The 19830-nt window shown below is 36.9% G+C and overlaps 1 protein-coding gene across 6 annotated transcripts in view; it reads right to left on the reverse strand.

The window, feature by feature from the left end:
* Positions 1 to 19830, reverse strand: part of Mapkap1 (MAPK associated protein 1) — a 230800-nt gene that overhangs the window by 173632 nt on the left and 37338 nt on the right. For all 6 annotated transcript variants that reach the window (XM_077797105.1, XM_026386354.2, XM_026386351.2 and 3 more), the window contains one exon: positions 10030 to 10178. In XM_077797105.1, coding sequence (XP_077653231.1) covers positions 10030 to 10178 — 149 coding nt within the window. The remainder of the gene's footprint in view (positions 1 to 10029; positions 10179 to 19830) is intronic.

A 19830-nucleotide genomic window follows, 5' to 3' on the forward strand; every position in this document is an offset into this window, starting at 1 on the left:
TGTCTGCATTTATGTGTGGAGAGTGTCATTCTGAGCTTCATTATAAGAGTGACCAAATCTCTCTCTAGGAATTAGTAGAACAAAAATTCAGATAAATACATGGAAGATAAGAAGCTGGTTTGGATCAGAACTATTCATTCATCTATTGCTCACTGCTGCCTCCATAGTCCTGGAATCTTCTATATTGATCTCTAGTACAATACCTATCACATGCAGTTTACAGTTTGGTGTTCATGAGTCTTCCTCTGCTCACTCAGGTCACCTGAAGTCACAAACCACTGCCACAGTCCTCAGCACTGGGGACAATCCTGCATGTGACTTGTGGTTCCTCTACTTGTTGGCTATATGGCTAGTCTTGTCTTTTGAGTTCCTCCAGGGCAGTTAGCCACATCTAATTTATCAGATCTACTATGCAGTAAATGTTTAGAATTAGTCAATACAATGTGGGTGTTGAGGAAACAATTTGATGGATGGAATGATGGATGTGTATGAATTTATTCACATTACATACTGTAAAGATCAATAGAAATTAACTTTTGTGGGAAATACACAAGATTCTATATGTAAAGCATTCCTCTTTCTCAGTACCAATCTTGTTCTTTTTTACATGTTGGGAAATTGAGATTATAGATGCAGTAACTTAACCAACCCACACAACTGACAATAAGTTCTAAACCAGTCTGGTAGATTTCTAGTTCACTAGTAAAGGAAAACCATTTGTTTGTAAATTCTGAAAAACTTTCAAATATTAACAATGTTTTTGTTTTCTTCATTAAAAACGACTATAAGAGAGTATAGGAAAGACAGGTATGGTGCTGGAATAAGGAAAAAAACACTAAACACCAGCTCTGTCACATACTAGTGAGGTATCCTTGAGCAAATCACTTACCCTCTGCTTCCTCATCTGTAAAACGGAAATACATAACCCATATCACAATTTTGTTATGAGAATTAAAATAAAGTGGCAGTATATACTTAAAAAGATTAACTCTTCAAGAGTTCAAGTTTTCCATCTATAACCCTTCTATCTGTCACTGCTGTCAATCACCTACTTGATCACAAAACTATGGAACCTTAAAACTAAAGGAATTAAGCCAAATTCTTCATTCTAAATATTCAGAAACTAAGGCTCATAAATGGGAGATGACATGTCCCAGCTCCCAAGGGAAGAATGGCATAATCAGGCTGAACGCTCACTATTCCATGTATGTATTTCTTCTAACACATGGCCTTCTAGTCCTGGAAATCAGGTTTCTATTTTGTGCACAGGAATGTCATTAAACAATGAAAATTAAAATCTCTAAAACTGGACACCTGGGTTCTCTGTCCAGCTAGGTGATTCTAGGTTGTCACCAGTTTTCTCTGGATCAGGGTTTTCAAGATAGTAATTGGGGCCTCAATCTTCAAGAAGTAGAAGAAAATCTCTGTACTGAATAGCATTCAGGGTAAGGCACTCCAGGATGAGGCACAACATAAAATCCCACCATCTGGAGGTCTCACCACACCCACATGGGCTTCTCCTAGGCATTTCCTAGAACCTCAATGCTTGGTGTTCATTCCCAGCAGATTTCCTATACCATTAGCTAATTAATTAATTGGTCTCACTATCCTCACAAACCCTTTTTAAGTACACTCTGTTCAGCAGAGCTCCAGGGAGCTTTACAAAACACAAATCTGAGAAGCTGGGGTGTACCTCAGCTATAGAGCACTTCCCTAGTACACTAAAGGCCCTGGATTCCATCCCCAGCACCATAAAACACACACATGCAAACACAAATCTGCTAACCTCACCTCTCCAGTTGAACTTATTCAGGACTTCTCAATGCTCTTAGGTTAAAAAGAACACATCTCCCAGCCATACTGGTCAGGTCCTGGAACTTCACCGTGATCTACCCCACCCGTAGGGCACCAGTCCCACAGCCTTCTTTCTGTTCCTGTAAATTGCCAAGCTTCCCCTTGCCTCAGGCCCTCTGTACATCATTTCTCTTCACTCTTCACTGAGCCAGCTCTTACTCATCCTTGAGTTTGCAGGTCAAGAGTCACCTTCACAGGAATAGAAGCCTGAGCCTCCCAGAAGAGGACAAAGGCCCCTACAATGATGCTGTTAAGGTACCAAGTACCTCTCCTGTGCTCTGCTGTAGCTGTATTATGACTTGAATTTGACATTTCATTTGGTAACTATTTATGTTCCATTTATTTCCCACCAGGGAAGAAGTTCCATGAGGTTAGAAACCTTCCATGAGGTCAGAAACCATCTTCCTCATCACTTCATCCAGCACTTACTTATTAAATAGTATCTGATGCACAGGAGGCCTTCACTAAAGATGAATTAAGTGGCTAGCATTATGGTAAAAAGAAGGGAAAATGACAGTCTTTCAGCACTGGCCATGTACTCAGCATTTTACAGCGGACGCCTTTCCCATCTTCATTAAATCCTCAACAACTTTTTTTGGAGATAGGATCTTGCTAAATTGCTGAGGCTAACCTTGAACTCATGATTCTCCTCTTCAGCCTCCAGAATAGCTAAAATTACATGTACATGACACTGTGCCTGGCTCCTCAAGACATTTTATGGTTATCATTAACCTCATTTTATACACATAAAAACAGGCTCAAAGAGACAAAGCTATTTGCCTAATATCACAAAATAAGTAACTGGCAAGTTAGAATTTTAATCTAACCTGACAAACATTTTCTTCCCACTGCAAAATTCTGCCATATTTGAAAAAACTTTAAAACAGCAGTGAATTCTACCCCTAGTGAAAACTTTTGGAAGATGGCTTACGACCAAAGACTGGCAAGGCTCAAAACAAACTATGGAAATGGCAACTAGAGAGAAAGTTCAGAGTGAAACAAGCTAGCTTTAAGAATTCAGCACTGAACTGGGGTGTAGCTCAGTGGAAGAGTGCTTAGAATGCACAAGGCCTAGCAGCTATCCCCAGCACCACAAAAAGGAAAAGGGGAAAGAAAAATAATCATAATAATTCAGCATAGAGTATCAGAGTAGGACGCTAAAACATTTTCTTTTGTTGTAAGACATCTGTTTAACTCGTTTTGAATACAATTCAGACAGAAATCTCAAGGTCTTCACTTGGATTTTTCAGTATAATGTCAAGCAACAGAAAGAGCAGAGTATGAATAAAATGGTAAACGGAAAATAATCTCATTAAAAATATATTTAATGAATTTGATCCATTAGTACACAACTCCCCTTTTAGATGTTGTGTAAAAGGGTAGTGAATAGCTGATATATTCTTTTAGGAATAGAATAAAGAAAACTGACTTATGAAAGTAAAACTAGCAAATCGTATGCACAGATAAGTAGCCAAGATAACTTGCTAGGAAAGTACTCCACCACTGAGCTACAACCCCAGCCCCAAAACTGAGTCTTAGGTAGCCAACTTTATGCTCAGTCTCTGGGATTGGGAGAGGAAAGCATGACAGCTGGGCAGGTGGAGAAGAAAGGCCAGAAGGTCCTTAGGCTCAAGGCCACTGCCCCAGCTCAGGCAGCAATAAGCAACGGTGTTGGGGAGTAACACAGCCAACACTTTTTAGCCCAGGCTGTAATTTTTTGAAAAGAGATTCTGAAGTAAAAGTAGCTTAATATAGTAGAAGGAATCATTCCCATGATAATGGCAAATTTTCCAAGTTCAGATAAGGGGCATTTTCCTTTAAGGGTATTTTTTTTTTTTAATGATTTCAATTCACTGACCTTTTCTAAGTTTCTAACATTTCTTAGTGGCTTTATCCTTTTCTGCAAAGTTTTAAGCAACTTCTTTGAAGAGAGCTATTTAATGCCAATGATTGTAGAAAACATTTGTTCATAATTATCTAGACATAGACTGGAACAATACTGAAACAAGAGCAGCATGCAAAAATGTATTTAAGGACTATCATCCCAAAATGCTGCTAAAAGCTATTAACCAGTATGTGTTAATTGCCACAGCATTCATATTAATTTTCACTTCAGGCTCGACATTGTGGAATATTTCCCCTGATACATTTTAAACAAAGTTTAATTTAAGGAACTGCTTCTATCAACACTTATGAAAATTAACAGCCAAGCAATTAGCACTCATGAATTATCCCTTCCCCCATACTCTCTGCAGTTTCCCTGTTAAAACAGTTTCTAACAGAGAAGTGGTTACTTTCTAACAAGTTAACACAATCGAAGTCACAGTTGTCTATATGAACCAGAACTGGTTCTGCTTTATTAAGTACTTGTCAAGGCAAACATTCCCCTTATAGTTTCCCTTGTACTTAGCTTAGTCAAATAGGTAAGATATTTAAATTTTATTAGCAATTGCCTTCTCAGCTGATGTTTAAAAAATAACCACTGAAATAAATAAAAATAAAAGTAAAACACCATTAGACTCCTGAACTTCTTATGCTCTGTTCTACACTATAGGGTGCTAAACACCTTGTTTAGATTCCTCTCACCAAATCCCTTCAAGAACATAAAGAAGCACACGGATGCCTCCCCTGGAGAAAGAGACAGAGTGCTTCCTGTGCACTGCATGTCCTGCTACAGAGGCCTCACAGCTTTTAATCCTCAGGAGGAAGATACGCCATCATCCTTTCATTCTGTTGTAAGGACTGGAGCTGGGAGTGGAGGAAAAATACCTTTTCCTTCTATCTCGCTAAGTTCTTGGCTGAGTCCTTTGTAACAAGAAACAGATTAATAACAGAAAAGCATCCAAATTTATTCAATATAAATTTTACATAATATGGAGCCTTCATAAGGAAATGAAGATCCCAAGACATAGTTTAACTTGAGCGTTTTTATTCTAGGTATGATGCAAAGTAGAAAGTCATTGGAAAATATGACAAAAGGCATGAAATTCCTCTTAGCATCCTCCACCTTCAGAGGTATGGAGGCTCCCTTCCTCAGGCGCAAGCAAACATCCATCTCATGAAGGTGTGGTGACCTGCTTCAGGGGAGAAAAGCTTCAGAGGAAGGACAAATAGTTCTTCCTGCCATTTCTCAAATTCCTTCAGCTTATAATAGTCAATATCCCAATGTGCCATATTTTGGGGTAATGTGTCTTAAACCCTAGGCTAAGCTTCATGAGATTAAGTAACTAGCCTGCAGGCTCACTGAAAATGGCATCTTCAGGATGCAAATCAAGGTCTTCCGTATAGAATAAGTCACGTTATTAACTACACTATTGAATTATTCTGCGTCTCACTGTGGAGTTGCTTTATCCTGGCATTATCCTATTTGATGGTCTCATCTCCCTAGTGAGGTCATAATTCACAGAGGTAAAGAAACAGATCAAGAAGAAGAAAAAAAATTGAGATGATACAACTAATAAACAGTATCATCTCTAAATAAGTGTATTTATTGACAGGAAATGGGTACTTGAACTTCTCATGATCTAATGCTGATATTAGTATTTGCAACTCTGTTTGACCAGAAGAGTAATGCTATGCAAGCAAAAGTTTCTCAAGCAGGGTTATGAGGATATAGCTCAGTTGGCAGAGTGTCTACCTCCCATGCACAAGGCCCCGAGTTCAATCCCCAGCACCACAAAAATAAAAGTTCTCAAGCAAGAGCTAAGGCATGAAAGGGCAAGACTTAGAGTCACCTCTTCAAAGGGTGGAGAAACAGTGGGACAATCCACATATCCTGGGGCACTTAGGGCTAGTGCTGCATGCTTCCTGCCGGTCAACTCAGCCATGCCTTCATATCCTCAGAGCAATTCCCAAACATGACCATAATTTCCCACATACAGTGAAATCAGAAAGATTGGTGGGGGAAGTTTTTTGAGGTTTTGTTTTGCTATTCAGAGGTCCCATTTTCAACTGCACCAAAGAATACAGGCAGATGACTAAAGGCCTCATTTTGCCTCATCTGACCCAAGCATCCCTTGCAGTAGGCCTTGGACTTCTTTCAAATGTTCAGTAAACAGACTTAATCCAAGGATCTAGAATAAGTCACAGACAACACCATCATTTTGCCAAAGAAATAACAGAAACACAATAATAAGCCTAACCAGAAAAACCCTGTATGGGGCTTGGGTGATGGCTCTGTGATAGAGCGTTCGCCTCGCACGTTCAAGGCCCTGGGTTCGATCCTCAGTACCACATAAAAATAAATAAATAAAAAGTTATAAAAAAATTAAAAACAAAAACAAAAAAACCCTGCAAAACTGCAATAAAGAATAGGCCTCGGTGCCTTGCATGCACAAGGCCCTGGGTTCAATCCCCAGCACCCAAAAAAAAAAAAAAAAAAAAAGCCTCGGTACAGCTTTTCCCTTTCAATTTCATGTCTTAAAAATTATTAACTATCACACAGAAAATTATAAATTACTAACCACCTACAGAAACCAAAAATTACCTGAATCTGCTTTGATTTAGCACAAAAGTTGAGAAAGTTGCTTACCCTTAGACTCATTAAAACCAACAATCCAGTTTGCACAAACTGTTAAGGACACTAGATATGGCTGCTTTAACTGCAATTGTAAAGCCATACTAAAAGCAAAATCCTTTTTTCAAATCTAACGACAGCTTAGTTTTAAGGAGGATTTCACAGCAGCTAGTCTCTTGAGGAAATACATAATTAAGTAGTTTTTTAGTATATTTAATTAGACCCCAAACTCTTCCCTGTTCCCTTCTCTCCCCAATTATGTACTATTTACCCAAGAGACCTAGGAAACTCAGTTAATTATGTAAATAAGGCCAGCATTATTCCCAAGAAAAGCATTGTGAATATTTGTAGGGGAAAAAAAAACTCTACGTATTTCAGTGGCTTTAGCAAATCTTTGTAGGAAAAAAAAATTTGATGCATTTGTATGTGTATATGTATATATATATGCATCAAAATGCATGGAAAACCCTTACATTTGAGGGAAAAGGCATATAGTGCCAATGACAAGATAGTGAATCATTAAAACAAGACACTTATTTCTTAAATATGAGCTGAATAAAAATAAAATAATTTTAAGTTACAACAGTAACAAAAATTTAGTGCTAAACGTCAGATGATTTATGAGCAGAATCAATCTGGATATTATTAAAGTCGACTCACATGGAAAAGGCTTTATTATCAAGGGGTTGACATGATCTTAACTCTAGAGGCAGCCATGGTGCTGTTATAACTACTACAATCCCATTATTATGCAATCACAAAATGCTAATTCGATCATTTTGAGGTGTTATTTGAATAGTCATCTTAATTTCTAGGTTACAAAAAGGCTTGACTCAAGTATAATTCTCTATTAATCATTGAGATGTCATTGAATATCATATTGATGCATTTCACAAAGATACAGAAAGACTAATTTAATATGTACAGTATAATATCCTTCAAACATTAGCCACTTTTATTACATATCTGCCAAATGCATCAATATTAAATAATAGATGAGAGCAAGGGTTTAATTGTATTTTAGCAATTGTAATGTGTAGGATAATAATAAAATACCATCACATCATAAGATAGACTTATCAATATATAAATCTTTTTTAATCAATGTGTAACAGTGACTGCTCCATGCTCATCCATTGTAGATTACAAAAGGGCCAACTATGACAAAAGCAGAATCTTAAGTGCAAACACACACCTAATAAAAACAATTCCTTGTGACTAAGGAAATGGCTTCATTTTAAAAAATTTCTCCCTGGCACTTCAAAAGTTAGAACATGGGATACCAAATAAAGTTAACAACCTTCTCATGAATCCAAACCTCGGTAAAATAATAAAATCTAATGGCATAAGAGAAATTCTAGTATGTAATATTTTTAAAGGTCTACGCTACTTTCTTGGTATGAAAGCATTATCACACATTATCATTCTAGCAATTTCATCCTTCCATAGTAAGATGGTATCAGGCAATGGAAGCAAATAAATTCCAGCAGTGTCTCCAATCCCAACAAACAACTTCTCACCTATCTGAATGAATGAATTATAATATATGTTTTTTAAATCCTCTGCAGTCCAACTAGCCATTTCCTGAGGCTGACATTCTTCTTCCTGGAGTAGTTCCTTCGCTCCCCACATTCCACAGGACAGGAGCAGGAAGTACAGGCAGGCAAAAAAGAAGCTTCACAGTAATACAATCTACATTTTACTAAAAGTGCTTTCAGATGTTTTCTGGAGGAAACTCCTAGGCACATAAGATCTTCATGGTATTTATATGTTTGTTTCTAGCTCTTGCTCCTCCTCTACAAACTAACAACTTCACCATGCAGGCTTATTTCAACCTATAGAAACAGGCTGAATCATCTGAGGTAAAAAGTTTCAAGAGAAAATCTCTCTGCTCAAATTAGACTACCCACAGAACTTCCAAGTGAATAAGAAAAATGCAAACATAAGCAAAAATGTGTTTATTAATTGCAGTAGTGCTTTAAAAAAGACAAATTGTACACAACTCCAGGCAACAAGTTATCATTCAAGCACCCCCACACCACTGCCAGGCAGCAAACATAATGGCAATAAATATAAAAATCAATTTCTACTGTCTCTTGAAAAAGGCCCCACTCAGCTCAGCACAGGGGTACAGAATAGCAGGGAATGGGGTGAGGAGCAGGGCACTGCACATGGAACTAGGGTCCACCTGCTACAGTGGCCATTTTTCTAAGAGGAAAATAACATACTTTATTTTTTAACAGCAAGTTGATAGAATGAATAGGTAGAAAAAAATAAAGTCAGACTCCAAAGCAGGTGCCAAACAAAACGCTTACCCTGTGAAATACTGAAATAGCCTAGAAATCTGAAAGGAAGCTCAAAACTTCAACAATTTCTGCATAATGAACAATCAGACAAAACAATGAAATTGCCTCCCAGAACCACTTTCAAGCTTCCAAACTTAATTAGACCTTGATTAATCACAATCCAACTAACCCAAATCTCAAGAATACTTAGGAGGGGCTGGGGATGTGGCTCAAGCAGTAGCGCGCTGGCCTGGCATGTGTGCGGCCCGGGTTCGATCCTCAGCACCACATACAAACATGTTGTGTCCGCCGAAAACTAAAAAATAAATGTTAAAAAATTCTCTCTCTCTCTCTCTCTCTCTTTAAAAAAATAATTATTATTAAAAAAAAAGAATACTTAGGAGATAAAACAAATTTATACACACACGTATTCCTCCCTCTCTAAAATATATGTGTGTACCAGGTATTGTGGTGCATATCTGTAATCCCACAATTTGGGAAGCTAAGCCAGGAGGATTGAAAGTTTTCAAAAGACAAATTGTACACAACTCCAGGCAACTTAATAGTTGTATACAACTCCAGGAAACTTAGTAGCCAGCCTCAGAAACTTAGTAGCCCCGTCTCAAAAATAGATAGATAGATAGATAAGCAAGGAAGTTGGGGATGTAGCTCCGTGGTAGAGCGCCTCTGAGTTCAATTCCCAGTATTACAAAAAAAGAAAGAAGATGTAAGTCAGGTGCATGGTGCACACCTGTAATTCCAGTGACTGGGGAGGCTGGGGCAGGAGGATTGCAAGTTCGAGGTCAGTGTGGAAAACTGAGCAAGACACTGTCTCAAAATTTTTTAAAAATAATAAAATAAAAGGGCCAAGGATGTAAATCAGTGGTACATCACCCTTTGGTTAAACCATTGATATCAAAAATAAAAGATAAAATATGTACGTGTATATGTGAAGGTGTGTACAGGGAAGCATTATAACAGTCCTGAGACATCTATATAGATATATAGAGAAGAATCTCAGGACTATTATGTTTTTGTTTTGTGTTTTTTAATTTCTTAGTTGTCAATGAACTTTATTTTATTTATTTATATGCAATGATGAGAATCAAACCCAGTACTCACACATGCCAGACAAGCATTCTGCCACTGAGCCACAACCCCAGCCCAGGGCTATTATGTTTTAATCCTCCCAAATACATTATGGTGGAATCAACATTAAGCTCAAATTCTTACCTTTCTGTCTATGATCTTAGAATCTGTGACATTTTATAATCACTGAGGGATTTTTGAAACCCTAAATCTAGAAAAATAACAAGAACTCCATTCAATGGTACTTCTATATTTAAAGGGACAAAGTTTCATTGTTTTGCTTACCTTGCCGTCAAATTTGGAATACTCATTAAAGGGATTATTCAGCTGCAAAGGGCACTGCTCCAGGCGTACAGATAATATGGACTGCTTTCCAGAACTTGGAGGCTTCTCTTTGAGGGATTTTTTTTCAAACAGTGACTTTAACTCCTGGGCTGTGATACAAAAGAAAGATAAAAACATCTTTGTGATTACACACAGAGAAACAGCTTGTCCATCTTCCCTACAAAGTCTTCCTTGGACTCCTAAGGAGGGGACAACCGGGGACACGTTCTGGTCTGATGCATGTGGAAAGCCACACATATATTCCATGTTTGGACAGGAAAGTCAGAACACTCAAAACATGCAGGCCAGGACTGTCAATTTAGAAGGCCTAAGGTTTAAGGAAGGGGGCTGAGTCAAACAAAGCAACAGAACGGTCATCCTGTAAGAAAAGCATTCACAGCTAGGATACACAGCTTTGTCATGGCTTTGCCATCAATGGTAAACAATGTGATACTAGACAATTCACTAAACCTCTTCAGGTGGGTCAAACAGATAATCCTGAAGATCTCTCCTGGCTCTAACGCTAAGTGATCTTAGAATTCTAGTTCTTCAAGGTCAGGATCCACATCTTAACTCTTAAAATGACACCCAGCACAAAATCTGGATGACAAAGATGAAGAAAAGAAAGAAAGGATATTTGTAATTAGCACGTATTGTGCAAGCCAATGTATCTTATTTAATCCTCATAACAAGCCTATGATATAGATCCTTGCATTATGTCAATTTTGTTAATGTGGAGACAAATTAGAATACTTTGATGAGCTGTAGGCTAGTAAGTAGCAGAGCTAGGATTTGCATTCAACTGAAGCTCTTTATCAACTAAGTACTATAGAACAAATCAGATCCTCAATAAGTTTTGTTGCATGAATGATTGAATAAAATATTATTAAATCATAATTTTCAACTCTTATTCATTAGTGAATCAAGACAAGTCAGTTCTGAATCTACTCCAACATCATTTAATTCTCTAAAGTAATTTGAATATTGATCAAGGTGGTAGTTAGATGGTAAGTACACAGAGGTCCTTATACTTACACATTCTGTCCATATTAGAAACCATCAATACTTAAAACTTTATCAGTTAATTAATTAATATATGTATAGATGTATTATAGTATTGAGAATTGATCCCAAGGGCACTCTATCACTAAGCTACAACCTCATTCCTTTTTGTTTTGAGACAGGGTCTTGCTAACTTGTCAAGACTGGCCTTGAACTTGAGATCCTCTGCCACAGCCTCCTGAATCGCTGGGATTATAAGCCTGTGCCATGGCTCCTGGATACTTAAAACTTTTTCAATAAAGTAATCTCAGATTTTCAAATCTGCAGGTTCAACCCTATTTCATTCCTGAGTACAATCAAAGTAAACCAAGAGAAATCAACACAACTATGAAACAGTCATTTAGAACTTTTTAAAAGTGTAACTCAACTATCCTTTGAACAGTCTGCTGAGGCAAATTCATCTAATGACTCACTGCAGATAAAAGTAGCAAATCAGAAGAAAAATACAGTAACACTCCCCCTCACCTTATATAAGAGAAACATTTCAAGACCCTCAGTGGATACCTGAACTCACAAGGTACATATAGTACCAGACCCTGTATCAATAATCATGTACCACATAACATTTCCAGTCAGCAATGGACTGCATGTACATGTACAATGGTGGTTCCATAAGATTGTATCACCTTGCAACATAGCCATCTTAGTTTAGGTAAGTACATCCTATGATGTTCACCTAAGAAAAAAATGATCTAACAACAAATTTCTCAGAATGTATCTCAGAAGGTTAAAAAAACATATGACTCTACTATGTTTATCCCTATACACACATACCTCTAATAAAGTTTAACTTATAAATTAGGCATACTAGGACCAACCACATTTAACTAATGATAATTTAGAAGGCCTAGGGTTTAAGGAAGGGGGCTGTAATAAATTATTTAAAACTTGTGAATTATTTCTAGAATTTTCCATTTAACGTTTTCAGATCAAGGTTACTAGTGGTAACTGAAACCACAGAAAGCAAAACTGTGGACAAGGAGGGACTACCATAACTCTTTTTTAAAATGTGATCTTGCTGAGCGCGGTGATGAATGCCTGTAATCCCAGCAGCTCAGGAGTCTGAGGCAAGAGGATTGAGAGTTCAAAGACAGCCTCAGCAAAAGCAAGGCACTAAGCAATTCAGTGAGACTCTGTCTTAAAAAAAAAAAAAAAATACAAAACAGGGCTGGGGATGTGGCTCAGTGGTCGAACCCCAGCCACCTCCCCCAAAAAATTGATACTTGGACTATTCGATTCCAAATTCTGAATATATGAGCACAATTAGTATATTAAATGTATATCTGAAAAGGTTTTAGATCACAAGTAGATTAAAGTGATATTTTAAATATTGGAAGTATTTTTCTACCTGTAAAACTAATAACAATTTTACACCTACATTTAAGGGTAAAAAATGACCTTTTATTAAACATCTACAATGGCACGAATAATACTATGGGTTTTCTCACCTTTATTTTCACAGAACCTAAGGCTCCATGAAGAAACTGAGGTACAGAAAACAGGGAAGGGACACAACCACTGTGAGGAGCTTAGGTGTAAGGTGATGCTATACCAACTCTTCCATTCTCAGGCTATTCACTTGGACTGCTCTCCTCAACCTCTAACAACTCCTCCCTCGTTCTCCCTTGAGAATGACCAAGGAGAATTTTGCTTGCTCCTACCTGGCCTCTTCCTGTCTTTGCCCCTATTACCACAGGAGAACATCCTGTGCCTCTCTCAAGCCAGCTCCTCCCCTGAACACTTGCCTACACAAAGACATCGCTCCAGCAATTCTCTTCTATCTTTCTTCCATTGTTAATTTTCCCTCTCACTGGTTTAGTCACATGAAGACACAAAAATACTAGAAGCACTGCTGCTCATTAAAAAACAAAACCCTGGCTGGTGTGCAGCTCAGGGGTAAAGCACTTGCCTAGCATGAGCCAGGCCACAAACACAAAAAAAAACCCTCCTCTATCCCCAACTCCCCCAATTTCAATTAATACCCTATTTTGGGCTAAGGCTATAGCTTGACGGCAGAGCGCTTGCCTAGCATGCGTGAGGCACTGGGATCAATCCTCAGCATCACATAAAAATGAACAAATAAAACAAAGGCATGTTGTCCATTTACAACGTACAAAAAAAAAATTTTTTTTTTAATTTTTTTCTCATAGTAGTGGTCTATATTCCTGCTATCCAATCTTTCTCAGGCCATTTACTCAATCCACTCCCATCAGGTATCAGGCCATACCACTCAACAACAGCTTTCAGAAGGGTCACCAATGATCCCCTTGTTGCTAAATCTATCAATTTTTACTCTCCACTTCACAAGACCTCTTGGCAGCATTTGACACTGTTCCCCACTCCCTCCTTTTTAAACCCTTTTTTCACTTGCTTCCCAGGACTCCAAACTGGCTCTCTCAGGCTACTCCTCCCAGTCCTGGTGCTGATTCCTTTCTGGGCCCCCTGGATCACTGGCATTCCCCAGGGCTCTATGCCTGATCTCTTCTCTCTAAGTCCCACAAACAAGGTGATCTTCTTCAACCTTGTGTTTTTAAATATCATATACAAAAGGGAAACTAAATTGTGGCAGTGTAAATTAGAACAATGGTTGCCTCTGGGGAATAGAGATTATAAAGGGCACCAGGGAACTTGTGAGACAACAGAATTGCTCTATACTTGACTAGGATGTTAGTCACACAGGAGTACATGTTTGTTAAAAGTCACTGAAATGTATATTTAATATCTGTACACTTCACAATATGTAAAGCAGACCTTAAAAGAGGAAATAAATAAAAACCTAAGTAAACATTCTTTACATGCTGGTGACTCTCACATGATTATTTCTAGCCCTAAACATTCCCTAAAATTACACACTCACATACACAACTTTCTACTTGATACCTCACTTGAGTGTCCACTAGGAATCTCAAACTTTGCATGTCCATAACCAAACTCTCAATCTTCTTCAACTCTACCCCTCCTCCTCTCCCCTTTCTCAGTTACGGATAATTCAATCCTGTTAGGCCAAAAACATGGAAATTGTTCTGCTTCTTTCTCATAACCTACATCCTACCCATCAGCAAATTCTCCAAAAGATAGAGCCACTTCTATAGCTATCAAACCTGAACTATTACAATCACTTTCAAACTGGCCTATCTCTGCCCTTACCTCCCCCATGTGTTCCCCATTTCTTCCTACATAATGTAAGTCTTTTAATATATAGGCTACATTGAGCTAGAAATATAGTTTGTTTAGCATGTACAAGCCTGGATTCAATTCCCAGTACCACAAAACAAAAAGGCTACAAACTTCAGAATAAAAAAAAAATTTTTTATAAATTTGACCATGTAATAATAAAAAACTTTAGTATAAGAAAAAAAGTTAAAATAAAAATTATAATCTAGGAAAGAATAAAGATTAACATTCCTAATAGATTCTTAAAGTAGAAAAGGTACTGATCAACAGCTATAGAAAATAAATAAGAAATATGAAATGTCCTCAGAAAGAGAAATGTAAATGGATCTTATCCCATTAAAATCTAAGTTTTGGGGGCTGGAGTTGTGGCTTAGTGGTAGAGAGCTTGCCTAGTATGTGTTGAGGCACTGGGTTGAATCCTTAGTACACATAAAAATAAATAAAATAAAGGTACTGTGTTTATCTACAATTTAAAAAAAAGTTTTTAATTTAAAAAAAAGACCTAAATTTTTAATTCAATATAGGATAATGGGACATAATAGATTAAACAAATGGAAAGATCCTGAACCATACTGATAATAAAAAATATGCAAATTAAAACTATCTTATATCTATCAGATGACAAAAATCTAAAAGTTTAAGGCTATGAAGACATAGACACTGTATACAATATGAGTACAAATACAAAATGGCAAAACCCCTATGAAAGGGAATTTGGCAATATCAAGGGGAAAAAAACACATCTACAGTTACCCTTAACCTAATAATATCTTCAAATTCTAATCTTAGATGACATTGGCAAAATAAAACAGATATGCACAAGGCTATTCACTGTAGTGCTGTCTGCAAAAGCCTAAAAACAATCAAATATCCCTCAACAGGGACTGGTTGACTAAACTATAATTTCCATATCATGGAATACTATGCAGCTATAAAATGGAATGAAGCTGATCTCTAGAAATTGCTCCAGAATAATCCTTAGAATGTGCTACTGATAAAAAAAAAAAAAAATTGGAGCACAATGTGAGCATAGTATGCTACCTTTAACTAAAAAGAGGGGGATATGAATATATGTAGTTTGGTTTTTTTACTATTTTTTATTATTTTATTATTATTATTATTATTATTATTATTATTGTTATTATTATTTAGTTGCAGTTGGACACATACATTTACTTTTATTTTTATGTGGTGGATGATCAATCCCAGGGCCTCCCATGGCTAGGTAAGCGCTCTACCTAGCGTTCTACCTCTGAGCCACACCCCAGCCCCTATATGTAGTTTTTAAGTGAACAGAAAAGCCATAATCTTTTAAAAATAGCTTATCTATAAGAAGAGTGAAGAGAATGAAAAGTGAAGCTAGACTGCTCTAAATTTTTTTGTACCAGGGATTGAACCCAGGGGTGCTCAACCACTGAGCCACCCACTACCCAGCCCTTCTTATGTTGGGGTGTGTGTGTGTGTGTGTGTGTGCGCTTTTAAGAGAGAAAGAATTTTTTAGTATTTATTTTTTTAAATTTTTTTTTAGTTTTTCGGCGGACACAACATCTTTGTTTGTATGTGGTGCTGAGGATCGAACCTGGGCCGCACGCATGCCAGGCGAGCGCGCCACCACTTGAGCAACATCCCCAGCCCCTGTTGGTATGTTTTTAATTTTGAGACAGGGGCTCAATAAGTTGCTTAGGGCCTTGCTAAGTTGCTGAGGCTGACTGTGAATTTGAGATCCTCCTGCCTCAGCCTCCCAAGTCACTGGGATTATAGGCATGTGTTGCCACACCCAGCTGTTCTATATATTTTATTTTGGAATCAGGTAAATGTCACATATAATTATAAAATAAAGTTCAATTTCTAAAAACAAAAGCAAATTAAATGAACCTAAGTGTAGTATTGAGCTGGCAGTTTAACTATAAAGGAAGGAAGGAAGGAATTTTATCACACAGTAATTTGTCTATACATTTCCTAATACCAAATATCCAAAGGAGCAAAACAAAACAAAACCCCTTGAAATCTTCTTAATAATCATATTACTGGCAAAAATGTTGATATTTCTATTTTGGAACCAAGATTTCCAGTTTAAGAGAAAAGATACAGAAACATACCATTAAAAAGTAACTATTCTGTGATTATAAAATTGCATTGGTATTACCAGAATCAACTAACAGCATATTTGTTCTTTAAAAAGACTTTTCTGAGATCTGCCAACTAAAAAGGGTTACAAGGAAAAACTAACCCAGTAAGCATTCCTCTAGTTCAAATTGTAGTCTCTAAAAGCCATTTACCACTTAAAAGAATCAAAATTCCTTGGACAAATGGCTGATTCCAAAGTCAGGGAAGGAAATGTGTAGAATGAGCCTCGAATAGCTTGTCGTATAATAAAGCAAGGAAGCTATGAAAGATTATTAGTGTTGTTAAACAAAACCTAGAGGCCAATATGAAGGGAGGACTCATACAAAAAGACAACCTCAACATCAAAAAGAATAATAAAAGTAATGAACTGAAAAATACCAAATATGCTTTAAAAACCTAAAGTTCATAATGATACAATACAAAGGGAAAAAACTTCATTGGTCATTCATATAGGATGCTAGGGAATAAACAGGTAATTCTGAAAACTGTTAACAACAGGAAAAAATCCAACATTTATCCTAACTTTCTTACAGGGACTATGTCTGAGGATAACCAAATAACATATTAAGGAAAATATTTCTTTACATGAAAATTAGATAATAAATGAAGAAAGAGTGATAAAATTAGAAATCATTATTTTGCAGCTTCTAATGAAATACTGCATCGGGTAATGCCCATGAATGGCCACTAAAACCATTAGGTGAAAAGCTGAATACAGTAACTTAATAACACACAAACAATATCTGATTCCGCCATCCATATTAACATCACAAAAAAGATAGGATGACATTCCATGTCTCCAAGTGAGATATAAAATAAACTAAAGAATAGCATGCAATAAATATTCTTAACAAAAATAGAACTTCAGAAAGAACAAGGTTCTGCAGTTAACTTCCAGTTTATAGAAAATAAAGAAACAGATTAAATGAGACCATGGGGATACAATTACCATAATACATAGGTAGAAAATTCTAAGGGCAAATGGCCCGGCTTCTTCAACAAATAAATTTCAAGAAAAAAAAAACCTGAAAGAGAATCTACAGATTAAAAAGGAAATGAGATACATTAACCAAAAGTATAGTTTGTGGTGGACCTTTACTCTAAACCTGAACCAACCAACGAGAAAAAAAAAATATTTTTTTAGATAATCAGGAAATGTGAACAGAGACTAGATATTTTATAATATTAAAGAAATTGGCAAGGCATGATGGCACATACCAGTAAGCCCAGGTGGGAGGCTGGGGCAAAGGGATCCAAGTTGGAGGCCAGCCTGGACAACTTTTGAGACCCTGTCTCAAAATAACTTTTGTAAAGGGTCTTAGTCTTAGTGATAGAGCACCTGCCTAGCATGTGCAAGGCCCTGGGTTTGATCCCCTATATCACAAAAGGAAGAAGCTACAAAAGAAATTATTTCTTTATAAGATCGTATTATGTATAGTTTTATATATTATTCTGAGGAGAGCTTGGAGAAATACAGCTGTCATGAAGGGCACAATAGAGAAAATGGCATAATGACCCCCCACACTCATCACCTAGCTTCAAAAATTATCAACACAAAGCTGCTTTTGTTTCATTTGTACAATCTACTACATGCCTCTCCTTAAATATTTTAAGCAAATCCCGGCTATCATATAATTTTATACCTAGATACTTCTGTATTTTTAATATACAACAAAACTCCAGAGAGCAAAGGCCAGAGAAATGGTGAAAGCCCCTCCCCTCTAGGTGAAGGGGCTCAGCCCTTCACGAGGAAAGCTGTACTTCTCCAAGCTCTCCTTGAAATAAGATTTTTCAAAACAAGCTTCCTATTATTTGCAAAATAAGTGAAAGTATGCAACAAACATATGCTTGGAAAAATAGCCTACAAATTTAATCATCATGTTTAAGAGAAAGCACATACTATGAAGATGAGGAATATGAGAATGGATATTAGAACTAGTAAGGGTTCAGTGAGCGGTTAGATACAAAACATAAGTATGATAACAACAGATTTTCTTTTATTTTTTATTATTATTTTTGTGTGTATGCTATGCTGGTGACAGGACCCAGGGCCTCACGCATGGTAAGCAAGTGCTTTACCATTGAGCTACACTCTCAGCCAAAGCATCAGATTTCTTTTCAGAAAACCAGTAAAAAAGTTACAGGTAAGTTGCTATTTGTAAGAGTAATTTAAAACATTCAGAAATCACCTTAATAAGAAATATAAAAGTGCAGGGTCTATATGGAGACAACTATAAAGCTTTATGTTTATGTACACAGAAAATACCATACAGAATGAGAATACTGTTTAAAATATATTACCGACATACATAAACGAAACCTAGAATAAATACATCAAAATGTTAAAAATGGTTATCTCTGGATGTGAGATTGCTGAAAGTTTGTTATAATTTTTATATTTTTTTCAGATTTTCAGCAATAATTGTTTTTTTTTAAGAGAGAGTGAGAGAGGAGAGAGAGAGAGAGAGAGAATTTTTAATATTTATTTTTTAGTTCTCGGCGGACACAACATCTTGGTTGGTATGTGGTGCTGAGGATCGAACCCGGGCTGCACGCATGCCAGGCAAGCGCGCTACCGCTAGAGCCACATCCCCAGCCCCCAGCAATAATTGTTTTTTAATAGAGGGTTTGGCAACTTCTCTGAACCCTAGTCATAGCTGACAGAGAAGGAATGAAACAGAGGAACACCAAAGACTCAACATCAAAGCTTGTGTGCAGCTCCCTTCCACATAGGATCTGGGAGGGAGGGGAGCAGAATAGAAAGACTAAAGATTGGGTCAGACTGGCCAGGAGAAAAATTATGGCCTTGCCACTTAGTCACTACTTGAGAGTAAGTAATGGGAAAGTCATTCAGTCTCTGAGCTCCAGTCTTCTCACCTGTAAAACAGATATATTAATAGCTAATCTGCTGGATTTGCATAAAGAGAAAAAAAACTTACTGGCTAGCATATTCTATACCCTAGAACTGGTTATCCATCAAAATTACATAGGGAGCTTTTGAAAAATAAAATGTATGGAACTCACTCCATATCTACTGAATCAGGGATTCCACAGGTAGGGCAAATGTACACGGAATGTCATTACAATATACACTTAGGAGTGCATTTCTGATTTTTATACAACCACTGTATTTGGGAATGCTTAAGAAACCAGTAAAGGATATTACATAAACAAAACTTCAGGAATTTATGTTTTCAAGGATTTTTTTGCTCTTTGTTTTTGTTAACACTTATTAAACAGTCTGTATTGGCATGACTATAACTACTTAAGCAGGAGATAAGATTTCTTTGTACTTTTAGTGATACTGTGATACGTTAGGCACTAAAGCAGAGCTAGTAATGCTTTTACTAGCTTCATGTTGGCTTATTTTAATGGTTGAGATGTTTGTTATAAGACACG

The sequence above is a fragment of the Urocitellus parryii genome, chromosome 4 (assembly GCF_045843805.1).
Source record: "Urocitellus parryii isolate mUroPar1 chromosome 4, mUroPar1.hap1, whole genome shotgun sequence".
Lineage (NCBI taxonomy): Eukaryota > Metazoa > Chordata > Mammalia > Rodentia > Sciuridae > Urocitellus > Urocitellus parryii.